Consider the following 16,451-nt stretch of genomic DNA (forward strand, 5'->3'; position numbering starts at 1 on the left):
CTATTGATCATTAAAAAAAAGTCCTGCAAGATCTACCTGTGTATGCCCTTTAAATTGGTCATGAAGAAGTAAACAAAGACGTACTAAAATCCTGAATAAAAAGCCAGCAATGAGAGCATGTCATCAAAAATCAGTCTAACAGCATATTTGAGTCCACTGGGCTTCTTGCTGCCTATGAAGCCTAACTCACAGCATAAGGGACAGATTTAGAGTTTGATGGACTTGTACCTTATTGCAAAAGTGCCAGATATCCAATCCACCATTCAGATATAATGCACTCATAAAAAAAAGAGATGTGATATCTGTCACATCTATGACAGAGACATTGCTGCAAAACAATAAATGAAGCCCCAAGTTTTGTAACTGCAGCATGTTCCTTTCAGATTTTGCCCGGGAATCAGAAGTATGCAAAGTTTATTTTTGGTAATGCTGATTAATGTAAGATTTTTGTGATTTTTATGAAAACATTCACCTCTTTACAGTGGCTAAAGTCCCTTTAGTTCTGATGAGTGCTAAGTAAACCATGAAATAACAAATAAATAGAATAATTTACTTTAAATGTCTTGAAAGGGGAGGTAGTTAACCTTTTACACCTCAGACTAAGAGAATTCAAAACATTGTCAACACTTGTATTTTCAATGTTAGGAGGGGGGTCGTCATAAAAAGTGAAAATTATTTACTTTAAAGTGTTGAAGGGAATGAGAAGTTTTGGCAAACGGAGCGGAAGCCTTAAGTTACAGTGCTGATTTACTAGCACCAATGCCAATCAGAGCCAATGACAGCTGATTGGAAGCCTTCGCTTTGGAGAAGAAAATCTACAGAAACCATATTGGACATTGTTCTATTTCAATTTCAACAGATGTTATGAAGTGAACACGCCGATTCATATGTGAGCTGCAAATGAAAACTACAGGGAGTACATACTTTGAGCGTTCTACATTCTGTACTGAAGTTAAGGTCGTGTATGAAGGCCACTACCACTTCTCTTTACTTCCTAAAGCTGGCCATAACCCAATACCCCCGGCTTCTTTCAGAATCAATTTTTCCACATTGCATGAGGCAAAACATTAGAACACCCCAAAATAAGCTGAGCTTGTCCACCAGTGGTTTCATAGATTGAAGCAAGGGGGTCTTTTGATCCAACGCAGACAATCGTACTCACCCAGCTGTGAGGAAATTTTTCAGCATAGCAGGAATCTTGTCGATATACTTGGACAACTGTGCATACCGTTTGGATTTTTAAGGCTCATAACATTCAGCATATTTTGATGCAGTTCCCAGTTTGTGTCACTGCACGGATCAACTTTGAGTTTCGTTTCTGGTGGGCTGGAAATATGGGCATGGTAGGTTTATTTAAAAGGCGACAAGACTGAGCGTTTATTGAAATTACCCGTGCTGTCTAGGTTCCAGCACAAAAAAGAATAGAAATAAAAATAAACATCTCCTTATGTAGCACCATATTTGAACAATTTCCTTTTGTGACATCCATTTAAAGTTATAGTTCCCCTATGTTCTACAATCTTCTAGTTACACAATGTGGATTTAAACATATTTGCCCTCCTTAACTGCTCCATTTTCATGCCAATATCTTTCTTAATTCAAATACAGTGCTGCAAGAGATGCGTTTGTGGTACACAGACAGCAAAAAGGAACATGCATTGAGAAAAATGGGTAGGTACATGTCCATCGGTTCTTCTCTAGTGGAGCTCGTGCAGCTCACTCCAGCACTCCACTGCAATGAGCCTCTTCCTTCAGGTGAGAGGAGGCAATGCTAAAAGGAGAATGACAGCAGCAATGGCATGAAACACGGAGTGGAGTGGGTTACAACAGGATGAATAAACAAGAATGGAACACTAACAGCAACCTTTATTTTTCTATTATTCATTTTAAGGAACCCTCATTGGGTTCTCCAAAACATGAAGAGACCCTGGCTGCGTCAACTCTCCAAAAGAAGAGTATGAGGGAGAATGAATGGCTGAGTTCAGAAAAACATGTGGAATAAAAGCTTACAGAAAGGGGTAGTGCCCCCTGATGTGTAAAGAGTTTTTACAGGGTGCTAAATAGTAGAGTACATTTCAACTTCACAACAAACCAGTAACAGCTGGATGGCATTACAAACTCGAAAATCTACCTTTTGTAAGTATGCACCCACTTTTTAGCAGTAAGGGCAACAGTCACATCTCACTGCTCATAGGGGTATAAATATACATACACAAACACATACACAAATATATATACAATCTATACATACGTAAGAGTACAGGATTGTACAAATACTCCCAATCATCCCCATTCCCTCCTAAAAAAAAAAAAAAACACCAACCACTGCCATCATGTGTTGGTCACCAGAACACAAAGCAAAACTTATAAAATGCTGGTGGATATGTTTTTGTTCCATGTTTTTCCTGCACCCATGATTTGCAACAAACAGTACAATGTATGCAGGCGAATGTGCAAGTATAGTGTAAGAAAATCATTCATGGACGATCTGAAAACAATTCTTGGGTTACTATAAGTACATTCAGACACCCGTTTTCACAGGTTATATACATTTGAGAAAAAAAATTCATAAGAGAGTTCTTGCAAAATCAGAACTAAATGTAGGACTACCACAGGCACTGCCTACAGAGCAGACATGGTGAAGTTTCAGACTTAATGAAAATACAGAAAAAAGACATCCCCTCTCAAGACATCCCCCGTCAAGTCCCGTACCTTCTGTAAACAAGTAGGTAGAGTTAAAGGTATTCGGAGGTAGACTGGGAGGGAACTAAAATAATAATAAAATCATATTTGGTTACAAGACCTGGAAAGAGCCAGCAGATTTTACTTCTGTGCCCAATTTCGCTCCCAACTGTAACAAAGAAATAGACAAGCTTGTTTTGTTTGAGAAGGTTAAAAACAACAATGTGTTGTAATTCAACAAGATCGTTAGAAAACAACGTATTTGGCATTTTCTCTGCTTACTCCTGAATATTGTAAGGCCCTGAGATAAGAATATTATGTTCTTGGGACCACAGGGATAATTTAAACCCTAGTGCATTGATTTTTCTTATTAATCCTATCAAAGTTCCAGCTTTTCAACCTTGGTTCTGCCTTCCCGAGGCAATGCACGAAGTCTTCAATTCTGTTCTTCTTTCCTTTTTAGCCATCAAGCACTTTATTACAAACTGGTCAAACTGCAAGATTCACTGTACAATCAAATTCCTCTGGCAAGTCCATTAATGAAAACAAACCCTGTAGCAGAGGTAGGCTCCAGCGGTGAATACAGTGAACAAGCAGATATTCGCTATGAATGGCTTCCAATTCGATCTTGGACCTTCTTCGTCCTCATCTAAAATTTCAGACTTCCCAATCTCATTTGTTTGGGGTGAAGTATAGAGATGTTCTCCAACAGTTCTCTTCCTAATTTCAGTGTCTTGGTAAGTGCTACAAAACAACAAGAACCTATTGTTAGTTTTTGCACCATGTTTTATGGGCCAGTCATTAAACCTTTATCATACAAGAATGAAAAAGAGCAATTACATTAAACTTTATTACGCAAACAGTATCTCAGTAGGCTAGGTCTGCCAGGCTTATTCTGTCCGCAATTTTTTAACTCAAACATAGATTCTACATAGACACTCGCTTAAGTTTTCTTTCTTGGAGACGTGTTTTCTCTTTTGCATGGATAAAGTGTTGGGAGTTCGCTTCTGTGAACCTATGTTTGAGACATTTTTCATCTTTTCTGCGACAGAAGCTGTCCAACCACTCCTCTTGGGACACCACTCCAGTCTAATGTCATGAGGTAATTTAGATGTATTGTTATATTGAAAGAGTCCTGCAACTGCTAGTTCACACTAGGAATCACAACGCCTTGTTCCTATCTCCAGAGACCTCTGTTACTCTAGTGTGCATATTTTTAAATTACTGAGCCCCTTAACTCAGTACATGTGGCTCAAGGATGACCTCATAAGGAAACCGAAAACATACTAGCTACTTACGTGTGACATAACCATTCATCTCGGTTGGATTCGAGTTCTTAGGTGTTTGCTGCACATCATCTTAATTTGGTGCATGTAAATAAAGCCACCAAAGACAAATTTAGGATCAATTAAATTTAAAAGCATATTCTCTTGCTCTTATAAGAACAATTTTAAAGGCACCAGACTTTAAGTCCCCAAGTCAGGTACCTTTTTAATTTCTACTCTGAGACACTATCTATTTGTAATCAGGGCTAGCATCTAGCTCACTGAAAATGGCATCTACCACAACAAATGCATGTTATTCAACTTATTTCAGCAAGCTAGGCTTCTAGTGTGGATCCTTATCCAACAGACACAGTAACTGACAAGATACCTCATCCGGCACAGGTTAGCTTCAAACCAACTGGAAAAACTGAATGGTCTCAGATAGGAGATTGATTGATACCAGGATCAGAAGAATCGAAAAGACTGGGACATCTTTTGGAGGGGCAATCAGCATTGTAGTTGATCAGCAGGCGAGTAATGCCACTGACTAAACTTGCATACTCCAAGTGCAGATGACAGCCAACTGGCTTCTTTGAGTGGAAACAAATAGGACCAAAAGCAAACCAGTGGACAGAAAGCCAACTTGTAAGGTTGGAAGAGAACGCCAAAATCCCTAAAGGAGAGCCAGGCCTGTATATTCTTTCAACGGCAAGCCTACACAAAGGGTCACAGGATGTCTGCACAGCTTCATGCAAATGGGCATCTCACTGGAATAACCCGTATCTTGAAACCCTAAGCCTCTCAAGCCCCGAAACCCCAGGTGGAGGTGCAGAAGTGATGGGCACAATTATGTTAGGCTTGTGGGAAACTTGCAGAACGGTGGTTCAGAGAGCGTACAAAAAAGGAAAGCAGGGCTTAATAATGTATGTGTATAGATATGGAAAAGTAAAGGTATGGGCGGGCAGCAAGAAGTAGTCGAGCGAGGTACTCTCTAGGAGTGGTACATACGGGGAAAGATGTGAGCATGTAGAGGTGTGAGGAGACAAAGTTAGCTGCAGGTGGGAAACTGATGTACTGGGGTGAGGTGGGGGCTACAGGAGGACTGGGTGCAGACTGAGAAAGGAAGGAATCAAGAGGTAGAAGCAGAGAGAGAAGCGGGTAAGAAGACGTGTGGACAGACATGAAAGCTGTGAGAGGTGCTCCCTATGTGTTGTCTGTGAGATGCATGGGTTCGCAGAGGTGCAGGCTGAGAGATGAGGGCAGGGTATGTAAATGCAGGAAGAGGTACGGGCAGGATGGAGATGTGCCAGTAGGCAGAGAAGGGTACTGGCAGGGTGAAATACGAGCTGAGAGGTGCGGATAGGGAAAGGAATATGAAAGACAGCTGCAGGGTGGGAAATAAAGAGAGGTAAAGGCTAAAAGGTGCAGCCTGGGAGAAGAGCAGGCAGATTGATTTGAAAGGGGCCCAAGGTGGCAGGATGACTTACAGCAGCGAAGTGTAAATGAATCGCAGACATACAATTTGATGGTTACAATGAATGCAAACTGCAGTAACTGCATGTTAACTGGAATGCAGAAGTGCAAGGCATCAACACCTTGACATGCCAGGATTTGTGCATTTTTCAAAAAGTGTATGCTCGGGCATCTCTTACTTAAATAAACTCTATTGTCTATTTGCTTTGGTGTTACTTTTGTTATTAACAAAAATGTGAATGGAAATCGTGGTGAAACAGACAAAATGGCGGTTTCAGACAATTTTTCAGGAAGCCAATCTGTGTGCACTGCTTGTAAATCTAGCTTGTTCAACATCATTGTCAACAGTGAGGAAACATTATGTGTACTCCATCATGTTACAACAGTCAAGTTCATCAACATGAGAAACAAGCACTCAAGCCAATATTTATTGCTTTACTGTTTAAAATTTACAGTTTAAAATACGTTAACCCTATGTGAATTATATATATATATATTCACCAAAGGACTCCATTTTACCGGGGGCCACCAATCCTGCAGGGCGGTCTCAAAACCAGGAATGGAGATCCTGGAAACTTGCGTTTACAGCCACAGGAAAAATGAGACCAACACCGTCTTCTAGAGAAGCGGACTTTATTCGTCTGCATCGTGGGTCAGCAAGAACACTCATACATCCTTACGCGTTTCGGCGTGGAATACGCCTTGATCACAGGTGAGTGTGTTTATAATTTCCAAGTAGTCACGTGCAGTTGGTTTGACACTGCAACTCCCAGAATGCACTGAGGTATTTCTGTAACGTGCGTAGATCAATCGTTCATTTTTCACAGCATCAATGGCTTTAAATGTTATCTACTGGCACGTAATTTGTTTTCCAAAGGTGCATTCCATATATATACAGCTGAATAGTGCTGAAGAACATCCAAACAGCATAGTGCATAGTAGTGTCCTGTAATGCTGGTCTTGGTGCTTTTCACGCGGTGTTACCAAAGAGAGGAATCACCTATCTCATCTCCGTTTCTGCAACTAAAGCCGCCGCATTGCTTCGGTAGTCCCTTTGTGCCGGCACGCATTAGAGAGCGGATCATGCCCCCTCGTTCAATATTCACCAAAGGACTCCAATTTACCGGGGGACACCAATCCTGCAGGGCGGTCTCAAAACCAGGAATGGAGATCTATATATATATATATATATATATATCATCCACTCAAAGTTAGGATGTTGCAGCACCTACGTGCCATCACTAATAAAGACCATAATTACCCGATGGCTCGCCACTATGAAGAGAGCCACAAAAGCAATAATGGGAGCCTGAGGTTTTATGGCATAGACAAGATACCCAAGAACATCAGGGGTGGAGACCGTGAGGCGCAACCTAGGGTCAGAGAGTCCAAAAGTATCATAGATATGGAAAGTAAGACCCCAAAGGGACTGAACTATGGAGAAGAATTATCATCCCATATAGGCTTCTTAAGCTAAGACGGTACAGGGTAGAGGTTAACCCGCAGTATGATGAGCATGGTTTATAAATAGTAATCACTGTCACACATTTTATTAGTGAGGCTCTTCGTAGATGTACCATCGCCTAGGGAGAAAAATGGGTAAAACAACCACAATGGTGGAGCATCGGGCTGACGCTACTTGCCCCATACCTCAGATGGTTACAAGGGAGAGCCCCACGATATTCACTAAGGTGAAAAGTATGTTGGTTGCTGATTATGTTGGACAATAATTTTGTTATTATATATTGGTTTATAATTTTCACAAAACTCAATGTTAAATATTTCACCTTTCACTCATCCCCAATTAATAGCACTCGAACATTAGACCCGCCACCCTCCAAGCAAACATTCCAGCTGAATAGATGGGTATTCCAACTCATAGATTAACTAGCTTAGGGAAACGGATAATAACAAAGGGAGCTCCCATGTTATCATATGATATTTTACCTTTGATCTGAGGTTAAAGATAGAAAATGTTGAATTTTAAAGGGGAGACAATAAGTCGGACAATGGTCTCGAACCCCGCTCCCAACACTTCACCTGCACCTCATTTCCCGATGGGTAATGCGACTTTGTAGTCTGGAGTCGCACGGTATTACAGACAGCCATGCGACACCCTATATACCCATTTATTGATGGACTAATCCAGGGAAACTTATGATAACAAAGGGAGCTCCCGTGTCATATTATGTTTTACCTTCGAACTGAGGTGATTAATAATGAATGTGAAATTCTAAAGGGGAGACATTTAGTCTGACAATCGTCTCGAACCCCGGTCCCAGCACATCAACTAACCTCATTTCCCGACAGGCAATGCGATTTTGTAGTCCGGAGTCGCGTGGCATTACAGACAGCCATGCGACACCCTACAGACTCCGTTTCCCGATAGTCAATGCGATTTTGTAGTCTGTGATCGCGCAGCTGGGGAAATTGGTAGTTAATAACAACAATGTCACCCTCTATGTCCCGCTCGAAAGCCACATACTAATTTTCATACTTTCACGAATACAATGTAATCAAATTGTTGAAATGTGTATCCATATACAGAATAATAATGTAACAATATGTGTTGATTCAATATTGAAGTGTTTTCTTTATGTTTATGGGTTGGGACATGGAAGAAGGACTTGTATATGTGGAAATTTCAAAATGGTGGCTACTTGAAAAAGGCTTACGCCGAAACGAGTCGTCCTTGTTCTACGAGTGCACAATAAAGGATTTGTGCAAAGATCTCCTGGTGTGTCATCTGTGTCCTTCTAACTAGTGGGATCCGGAATCTGTGAAGAGAAAAAACACACACCCACACACACACCCACACACACACACACACACACACACACACACACACACACACACACACACCCACCCACACACAGAAAAACACACACACACACACACACACAAAAAAACACACACACACACACAAAAAAAACCACACACACACACACACACACCCACAAAAAAACCCACACACACACACACACACACACAAAAAAACCCACACACACACAAAAAAAACCACACACACACACCCACACCCACACCCACACACACACACACACACACACACACACACACATTTTTGGTCCCTGAGCTGTGGATTGTGTGGATCCGCGCGGTGTCAGTAACCGCGCAACGAAGCACCAGATCGCGAGTGAAAGGGAGGAAAGACAGAGTGAGCGTGATATATATATACATATATAGCAGCAGAACAGAGGCTAAGAATTCATAGTACTGTTTGTGTAACATCTCCATGGGGCAGAATTAATAGCACTGTGCCGATCTGGGTGAACCAGTGGGAGGATCCTCTCAAGAGTAGGGAGGCTCGTTTAATGTTGGAGCCAAGGCAACTGGCTTGTGGCACTAACAGGATGCATAAGGCTCAGAATCATCTCACGAATATCCAGCATCCTCTGAGGAGAAGGAAAGTAGTTGATAACACCGACATCTTCACCAGTGGCACTGCAAACCTCCCCAGTAGTTTGCCTACAACTTAAGATACACAATGGCGATGTTCAGTTCGGCAACACCTTAAGATAAGTTATGTGGATCTTCAGAGAAAGATCGGGCTTGCTTCAAAGGATCAACCTCTAAAAAAGGGATACATATGTGAGTTCTATGACACTGGACACTAGGGCAGAAAACATTTCCTTGATGCATGATAATACTACAGTTTTGCAGGTATACTGGATGATTTGCTCTCATTAGGTAGCATCACAGACTCAGCCAAAACTTTGAAACAAGAAAGTAGACCAAGTCAGGCATTGGGAGAGGGGGTGTGTTATAAAAATGGTTCACACTTCTTCCCTATGGACTAGCTTACTTCATTTTTGTCAAAAAAGTGAATAAGGTCCTCTTAATGTTCTTGGGTTGTACATAGAAAATATTTTTGTGGCTTTTGAGAAAAATTTAAAATATATTTATATAACTAGTTTATTGCTTAACTGGCATAGCTGGCAAAAACAAAAACCCTTATGCTCTGGCGACTTGTACCCACCCAATTATTTATTTAAGTGTACTTTTTCCATTATCAGATTTTGACCAACATAACTGGAGCTTGAAATTCTACATGTTCTTTTCAGACTGACATGCTCAGAGTTGCAGAATGAGTTTGTTATTTTGATATTGGAATCTGCGTTTTTTTTCAAAAGGGTCAGCCAGTTTTTTAAAGTGTTGTTGAGGATTATGGCTTACAGTGGCTCCTAACCGATGTTGAGTGTTTTTTTTTTATCATCACCTTTCTGGTTTCTGTAAATAGGACGCATAAGGTCGGGGTTATTTGAAGTTGTGTAGACAGTAACTTGAAGAGTTGAATTGCGATCATTTAGAGGTTTGACCACCATTGTGCTTGCAATTCTAAGCACATTTGTAACTTTGTTTAAAATTCTGGGCATGGCATGGACGGCTAAATCGGGGAGGCCCTTTAACTTTTGGTTTTAAATCAGAAAAGACAGATTTAGTCTTCGAGACTTGAGAAGCCATACATAAAATAGTGTGTTTACAGGATCTGTCGGGACAGGGTTTTCAGCTGTAAGGCTACTATGGGGATTTTGTTCAAGAAAGATGGTTTATATCCTTGGGGGGGTCAATCTTTGATGTGTAAGTTATTTATGCACGATGACAACGCAAGGATTCTAGATAATATGGCACAGCTTATAAAGAATGAAAGGGATAACCTTTTGCTATTGTTTTTTTCTTTTGCAAAGAGCACCTAAAATAGGATTTTCTTCATCTTTTTGCATGAAATAGATGACACATTATTCAAGAGCTCAGCATGCCCGAAGAGTCTAATGTACTTTATTTAAATGTTATTATATTTTAGGTTTTATAGAGCGCAAACATGACAGTTAGGGTATCAGCAGGTATTATTTAAAGGCGGTTTCAATTGTGTATGCCACAGGCATTACTAAGAACAGAAAACAAGGAGTCAAACGTTTTGAAGGCGAGGTGGTATTATTCACCAAGGACAAAGGGCATTCAATATGCATATACAGTTAAAGACAGCACTGTAAAGATTAGATCTTGTGACAACCCAGTGGCACTTGGTGCAAGGTGCTATATACAGTTTTAAGTGAGGTAAAAATTGCAAGTGCTTTAAAAACAGCATGGGTGGCGCATAATTAGAAGTATATACATCAATTAAAGCTTCAATTACAACACAAGTTTCAATCACTTGGAAAAACAGTTATTTTCTAGTAAGAGCTTTAAGTGCGATATGCGTCATATGATTCGGGCTGTGTGGTCGACGGCGTTTCGATCCCCTTGGATTGGGATCCTCATCAGGACGGGGTTGTCGATTAGTACAGTGAAGAAGCCAAGCAAGGATGCGTGGCTGGCGGCACACGGCAGTTGAAGGGGCCGGTTGCTGGAAGTGGAGCAATGAATGCGGGAACCCTGTTCCCGCATTCATTGCCGATCAGCCACGCCAGATGAGCCCCTGCCTTCTGTGCCTTCCTTCAGTCAGACGCTGCCCAACTACGTGAGCAGACCTAGGACGCTCCACTTCCAGCAACCGGCCCCTTCAACTGCCGTGTGCCGCCAGCCACGCATCCTTGCTTGGCTTCTTCACTGTACTCATCGACAACCCCGTCCTGATGAGGATCCCAATCCAAGGGGATCGAAACGCCGTCGACCACACAGCCCGAATCATATGAAGCATATTGCACTTAAAGCTCTTACTAGAAAATAACTGTTTTTCCAAGTGATTGAAACTTGTGTTGTAATTGAAGCTTTAATTGATGTATATACTTCTAATTATGCGCCACCCATGCTGTTTTTAAAGCACTTGCAATTTTTACCTCACTTAAAACTGTATATAGCACCTTGCACCAAGTGCCACTGGGTTGTCACAAGATCTAATCTTTACAGTGCTGTCTTTAACTGTATATGCATATTGAATGCCCTTTGTCCTTGGTGAATAATACCACCTCGCCTTCAAAACGTTTGACTCCTTGTTTTCTGTTCTTAGTAATGCCTGTGGCATACACAATTGAAACCGCCTTTAAATAATACCTGTTGGGAATTGTTTTTGTTTACATGATACACCCATCCCAACGTGGTCTATGGGTTCCCTCCTGTCTTTCCTATAACAGTTAGGGTATCAGAGCGCTTTACAGGGATAAACACATACAGCATTAGGCATAGACAAAAGGCAAGGAAAGGGGTTTAGGGAATTGAACACAATAGGGCAACAGCCAGAGTTGTATACAATAATCAGTGCAGCACTAAAGTCAGCGAGTGACATGTAAGCGATAAAAAGATAAAAAACAGCAATTTTATACAAGGAGACAAAAGTTAGCAAAAGGCAGAGAGAACCGGCAGAACATTTGAAGGAGTGAGAATTGGTACACAGAATGCCAAGCAGTACAGGAGATTATGCACCGAAACAAGTAATGATAAAAGGCGCTATGTACGATCAATCAAGGAGAGTTAGTAGAGGAATTTGCTCATTAGGAAGTTTTAAGCTTCCTTTTTGAAGATTGACAGAGAAGGTATTCTACTGATGGAGGATGGTAGCGAGTTGCAGATTCTTGGGGCAGCCCCAGAAAACGCTGGATTATACGTTTTTTCCTAGTGGAAGGGGGGTGGTTGTAGCACGAGGTCTCTGGCGGACCAGGAGTTTGAGTTTCCCAGATACCACAATTTTCGGGGCGAGGTATGCCAGGGAGTTCGTGTACACAGCTTTGTGTGCGATGCAGGCAAGCTTGAGCTGGATTCTGGCCTCAAGAGGATGCCAGTTTAAGGCCTTCAGATGTGGTCAAATTTTCTTGAGCCAGATAAGAGTCTAGCTGCTGCGTTGAGGCAAGCTTTTAGAAGGCCAAGGAAGTCTTTGGTAGGCCAGATAGGGTAGAGCCGTCGTATTCAATTCTGAAGATATTGAACGCCTGAACTGCGTTTTTTAGGTCTGCAGTTTCAAGGAAAGGTTTTAGTTTTCTCAAGTAGCTCAGATGGAACCTGGCCGCTTTGGCGATCAAGTTGATGTGTTCGCGCATATTCAGGTTGCTGTCCAAGGTTATACCGAGGGATTTGACAGAATCCACTATGGTCGATGTGCAGTTGAGTGCTGTGATCGAATTAATCCCTTCCCAGATGTCATAGGAGTTATTAGGGGGGGAGATGAGGAGGAACTCCGTTTTGGGGCACTCAGTTTAAGCTGGCTATTGGCAAACTATTGAACATTCAGTTTCAGGGCGTCGTTCAGGTGGGTAATCTCCTCGAGAGAAGAGATTTTGATGTATATCAGAGTATCGTCGGCGTACATGTGGAAGGAGATGTTGGTCGTGCAAAGAATTTCAGCTAAGGGTTCAAGGTAGAGGTTGAAGAGGGTAGGGGACAGAGTAGAGCCTTGAGGGACACCAATTGATATTGGGGAAGGAGCAGATAGGTTGCTGTTGACTAAGAATCTCGGGGTGCAGTACTGGAGTAAGGAACCAAACCATTTGATGACAGTACCTACTAGACCTATCCTGTGTTCGAGGCATTTGCGAAATTTCTCATGGTTGACTGTGTTGAATGCCGAAGAGGTCCAGAAGGATCAGGAGGCAGGTTTTGCCGTGGTCAAGGGCTTGGAGAGCATCATCTAGGATGTGCACAATAGTAGCTTCAGTGCTGTGTCCAGGCCTGAACCGAGATTGGAAATAGTCCAGCAGATTAAAATTAGCAATATGTTGGCTTAGTAGTAGTTGCACACATTTCTCCGGCACTTTCGCAATAAGAGGAATATTAGAAATTGGTCTGAAGCGGTCTGGAATTGCCAGATTCAGAATGGGTTTTCTTAGGATTGGGATTACTTGCCCGGTTTTTAGGGAGTCAGGTATGGACCCTTGAAGAAGGGAAACGTTGAAAATTGCAGTCCAAATGGCAGCGATGAGTAGGGAGGTCGCTGCCAAGCAGTCGGCAGGGAGAGGGTCGTTAAAGTGGGTATTTGGTTTTAAGGAGGATAGAATTTCCGAGATGGAATGGTCATCATAAAGTTCGAAGTAGGACCAGTGAGCATTGTTTTTGTGTGTTGCTTGGGCAGGAAGAAGGGAGAGATGGGTCCCGGTAAGAGGACGAGGGAACTTAATCAAACAGTGTCCATGAAAGCTAGCACTGGCGACTTGTTCATAACAGCATGAGGGGTAAAGGTACACCAATCACTTCACTTGCCACCGTCAGTACATTGTTGGCCCTAACTATGTGGGTGGATGGAGAAAAAGCTGAATTCCTTCTATCCTTATAAGGCAAGGACCTGCAGGTTTGGCACAGCTAAGGGCCCTAAATGCACTCGGTTGTGTTCATTCTAAAAGCAGCATGTCCTTGATGTTCTATCTCCATGGTAGCGTCTCGTGTGAGACAGTTATTACCAGGAGAACCAAGCAGGCTGGCAGCAGGAGGTGGCGGTTCATCATTACAATTATTGAAAGACATGAAAACTTACTGGTGTGATTCTTTTTAACACTGGCGACGAGGGGAGCTTGCAAGGGGACAAGCGTACCACCAACTCTTTCCATTTTTGGCTGAACCCACGGATTGCTATCTTCTCCTCATCTATTGCATCGTGAGACCAGTGAAGAGGCGACTTTCAGCATCTTCGACGAATTCTCCTGCTTTTCCCCACTTCCTGAGGGATTCCACATCGAATTTGGGCAATTTTGAGGTATTTTGCCTTTTCGTTCGGCAGTTGCTGCTCGCGAAATCACTGACGCTGTTGCTCATGCGCATACATTCTACTGAGTCACCCACGTCATCACGTGACACGCACGTCACTTTACGCAACGTGCGTGCAGCCATCTTTGTAGTCGTGTGTCCATGACAACCAGCACGGAACACGATTTACCACTATGAGTCTCTGATCTTTGCTTACTTATTCGGCTGCAATATAATTACAGGTACTGTTTCCCCTGTATTGGTTGTGACATTGAGAAGCTGCCTTTACCTGCACTCATGGATTTTCAAACCTGTGATTGTATCTTTGCATCTGAAGTATTTGTTACCTCACGTCTGCCTCACTTGACTTTTTGCGGCACTGTTGTATTTTCACTCATGACTGTCACATAAGATTACAGCTGCATTAGTCATTCACCGTCACTGACCTTCCAATTAGCACTCAAGCTATGGCTGCCACCACATAGAATCAACCACCTCCTTTTCTTTCTGAAAAAGGTGAACCATTGCTGCCATGGAAGAGATGGAGACTGCTTTTTGCTTCATATTTGGTAGTCATTGGCAGGGAAAAGTTCTCAGCTCATAGAAGACTAGCCATTCTCATTCATAATCTTGGGGTGGAAGGGCGCAATATTTATGAAAGTATTAACATATTTTCTGTTGGTGAAGGAGATGGTGAACAGTCTGATGTATTTGAGATGTCTATAAAAATGTTGGAATTGTACTTTAGCCCACGCATCAATGTTGTGTTGCAAAGTCCCAAGTTCTTTATGAGGATACAAGAACCTAATGAGAAAATTGGAAATTATATAGCTTCACTAAAAACTCTTGCTCGTACCTGTGAGTTTGGGGACCTTACTGACTCGTTCATTCGCGATCAGTTGGTCAGGTGTACTAACATTCAAAGGGTACAAGAGAAACTTCTGTCCAAAAACCATTCTCTCAAGGAAGCTATAGTCATTGTTGAAGGTATGGGAAAAACGTCTGGTTGGGTTAAAGAGATGAAAACCCATAAAGTGATAACTGACTGTGCTTCAAATCCTAGTAGCATTCATGAAGTGACTCAAAAGGAGACAACTCAAGATTCTGTTGACAGCGTCTCTAAAAATATGCGTGTAATGAAGGTCAAACTCCCCACAGATATAACAAAGATAAAATGCTACAGATGTGGTAGCACCAACCACACCTCCAACTACCCTCAATGTTATGCAAGGAGCACTACCTGCCTTCAATGTGGAATCAAAGGTCACTATGCCAGAGTATGTAAATCTGGTGGCAGGGTACGTACTAGTAGAGGGTGTAGAAACTGTTCACACCTCGAGAACTGTCATGCTGAGTGTACGAGGTGATGGCATGGTCGACGCTGATCTAATCAGTATGCCAAAACGCAAGGTGATGATTGGTGAAAAGTTAATTGTAATTTTGGCAGACTCTTGCTCTCCCTTCACAATGTTGGGCAATGAATTGTGGGACAAGACTTTTCCTGAACTTCAACTTGCAGCCCCTGACATTAGTCCTGTTAGTTATGGTGCCTCACATACTGAAGTGATTGGATTTGCCATTATGAGGATCCATTTCAAAGGAAGAGAGACCATTGCGAAAACGGGCGATAATCTTCTTGGTTGGAGACAACAGAGAGACTTGGGAATAATTCTCAACCCCAATGCTCGGTTTCCATCTGAGCAAGTTATGCTGGTTGACCAATCAGCTGTCTCTTGCAAGTTTTTCCGAGGAGTTCCCTCAAGTCTTCTCTGTTGATCTTGGTCTTCTTAAAAACTTTGAAGACCGTATAGTGCTTAAGCAGAACGCAACACCTGTGGTACACAAGGTTAGAAAAGTTCCCAACATGATGCTTGAACCACTGAAAGATGAACTCAAGAGACTAGTACTTCTGGGAGCGATTGAGGAAATTGAATCCTCTGAATGGTTGGCCCCAGTGGTTTTGGCCCCTAAGGATGGAGGGAAAAGCATTAGGATGTGTGTCGACTTAAGGAGTCTAAACAAGTGGATCTGGGTTGACCGGCAACACCTGCCAAATATCTCTGAGTCAATTAAGATGCTAGATGGTGCCAAGGTTTTCAGTGTGTTAGACTTGTCCTCGGCCTATCACCAAGTGTTCCTCCATCCAGAGTCCAAACATTTAACATCCTTTGTAACACCACTGGGGGCTTTCTGTTTTATCAGAATGCCATTTGGATTAGCCTCTGCGGCTGCCTGTTTTCAACGCATCATGAAGACGATCCTTGGTGAGGTTTCCAATGTACTTTTCTTCTAGGATGACATCTTAGTCCATGGAAAAGATGATTTGGAACATGACAGATTTTTGAGAACTGTTTTACAAAGATTGAGGGACAATGGTTTAACTGTAAATAGAGTGAAGTGTAA

At 42.2% G+C, this 16,451-nt stretch overlaps 1 protein-coding gene across 1 annotated transcript in view; it reads right to left on the bottom strand.

Moving 5' to 3' along the window:
* Positions 1-1,348: 1,348 nt before the first annotated feature.
* Positions 1,349-16,451, bottom strand: part of PTPN1 (protein tyrosine phosphatase non-receptor type 1) — a 451,311-nt gene continuing 436,208 nt past the window's right edge. The window contains exon 9 of the mRNA XM_086932463.1: positions 1,349-3,426. Within this exon, the coding sequence (XP_086788589.1) occupies positions 3,219-3,426 (208 nt within the window). The 3' untranslated portion in view covers positions 1,349-3,218. The remainder of the gene's footprint in view (positions 3,427-16,451) is intronic.

This window comes from Lissotriton vulgaris, chromosome 7 (genome assembly GCF_964263255.1).
Source record: "Lissotriton vulgaris chromosome 7, aLisVul1.2, whole genome shotgun sequence".
Lineage (NCBI taxonomy): Eukaryota > Metazoa > Chordata > Amphibia > Caudata > Salamandridae > Lissotriton > Lissotriton vulgaris.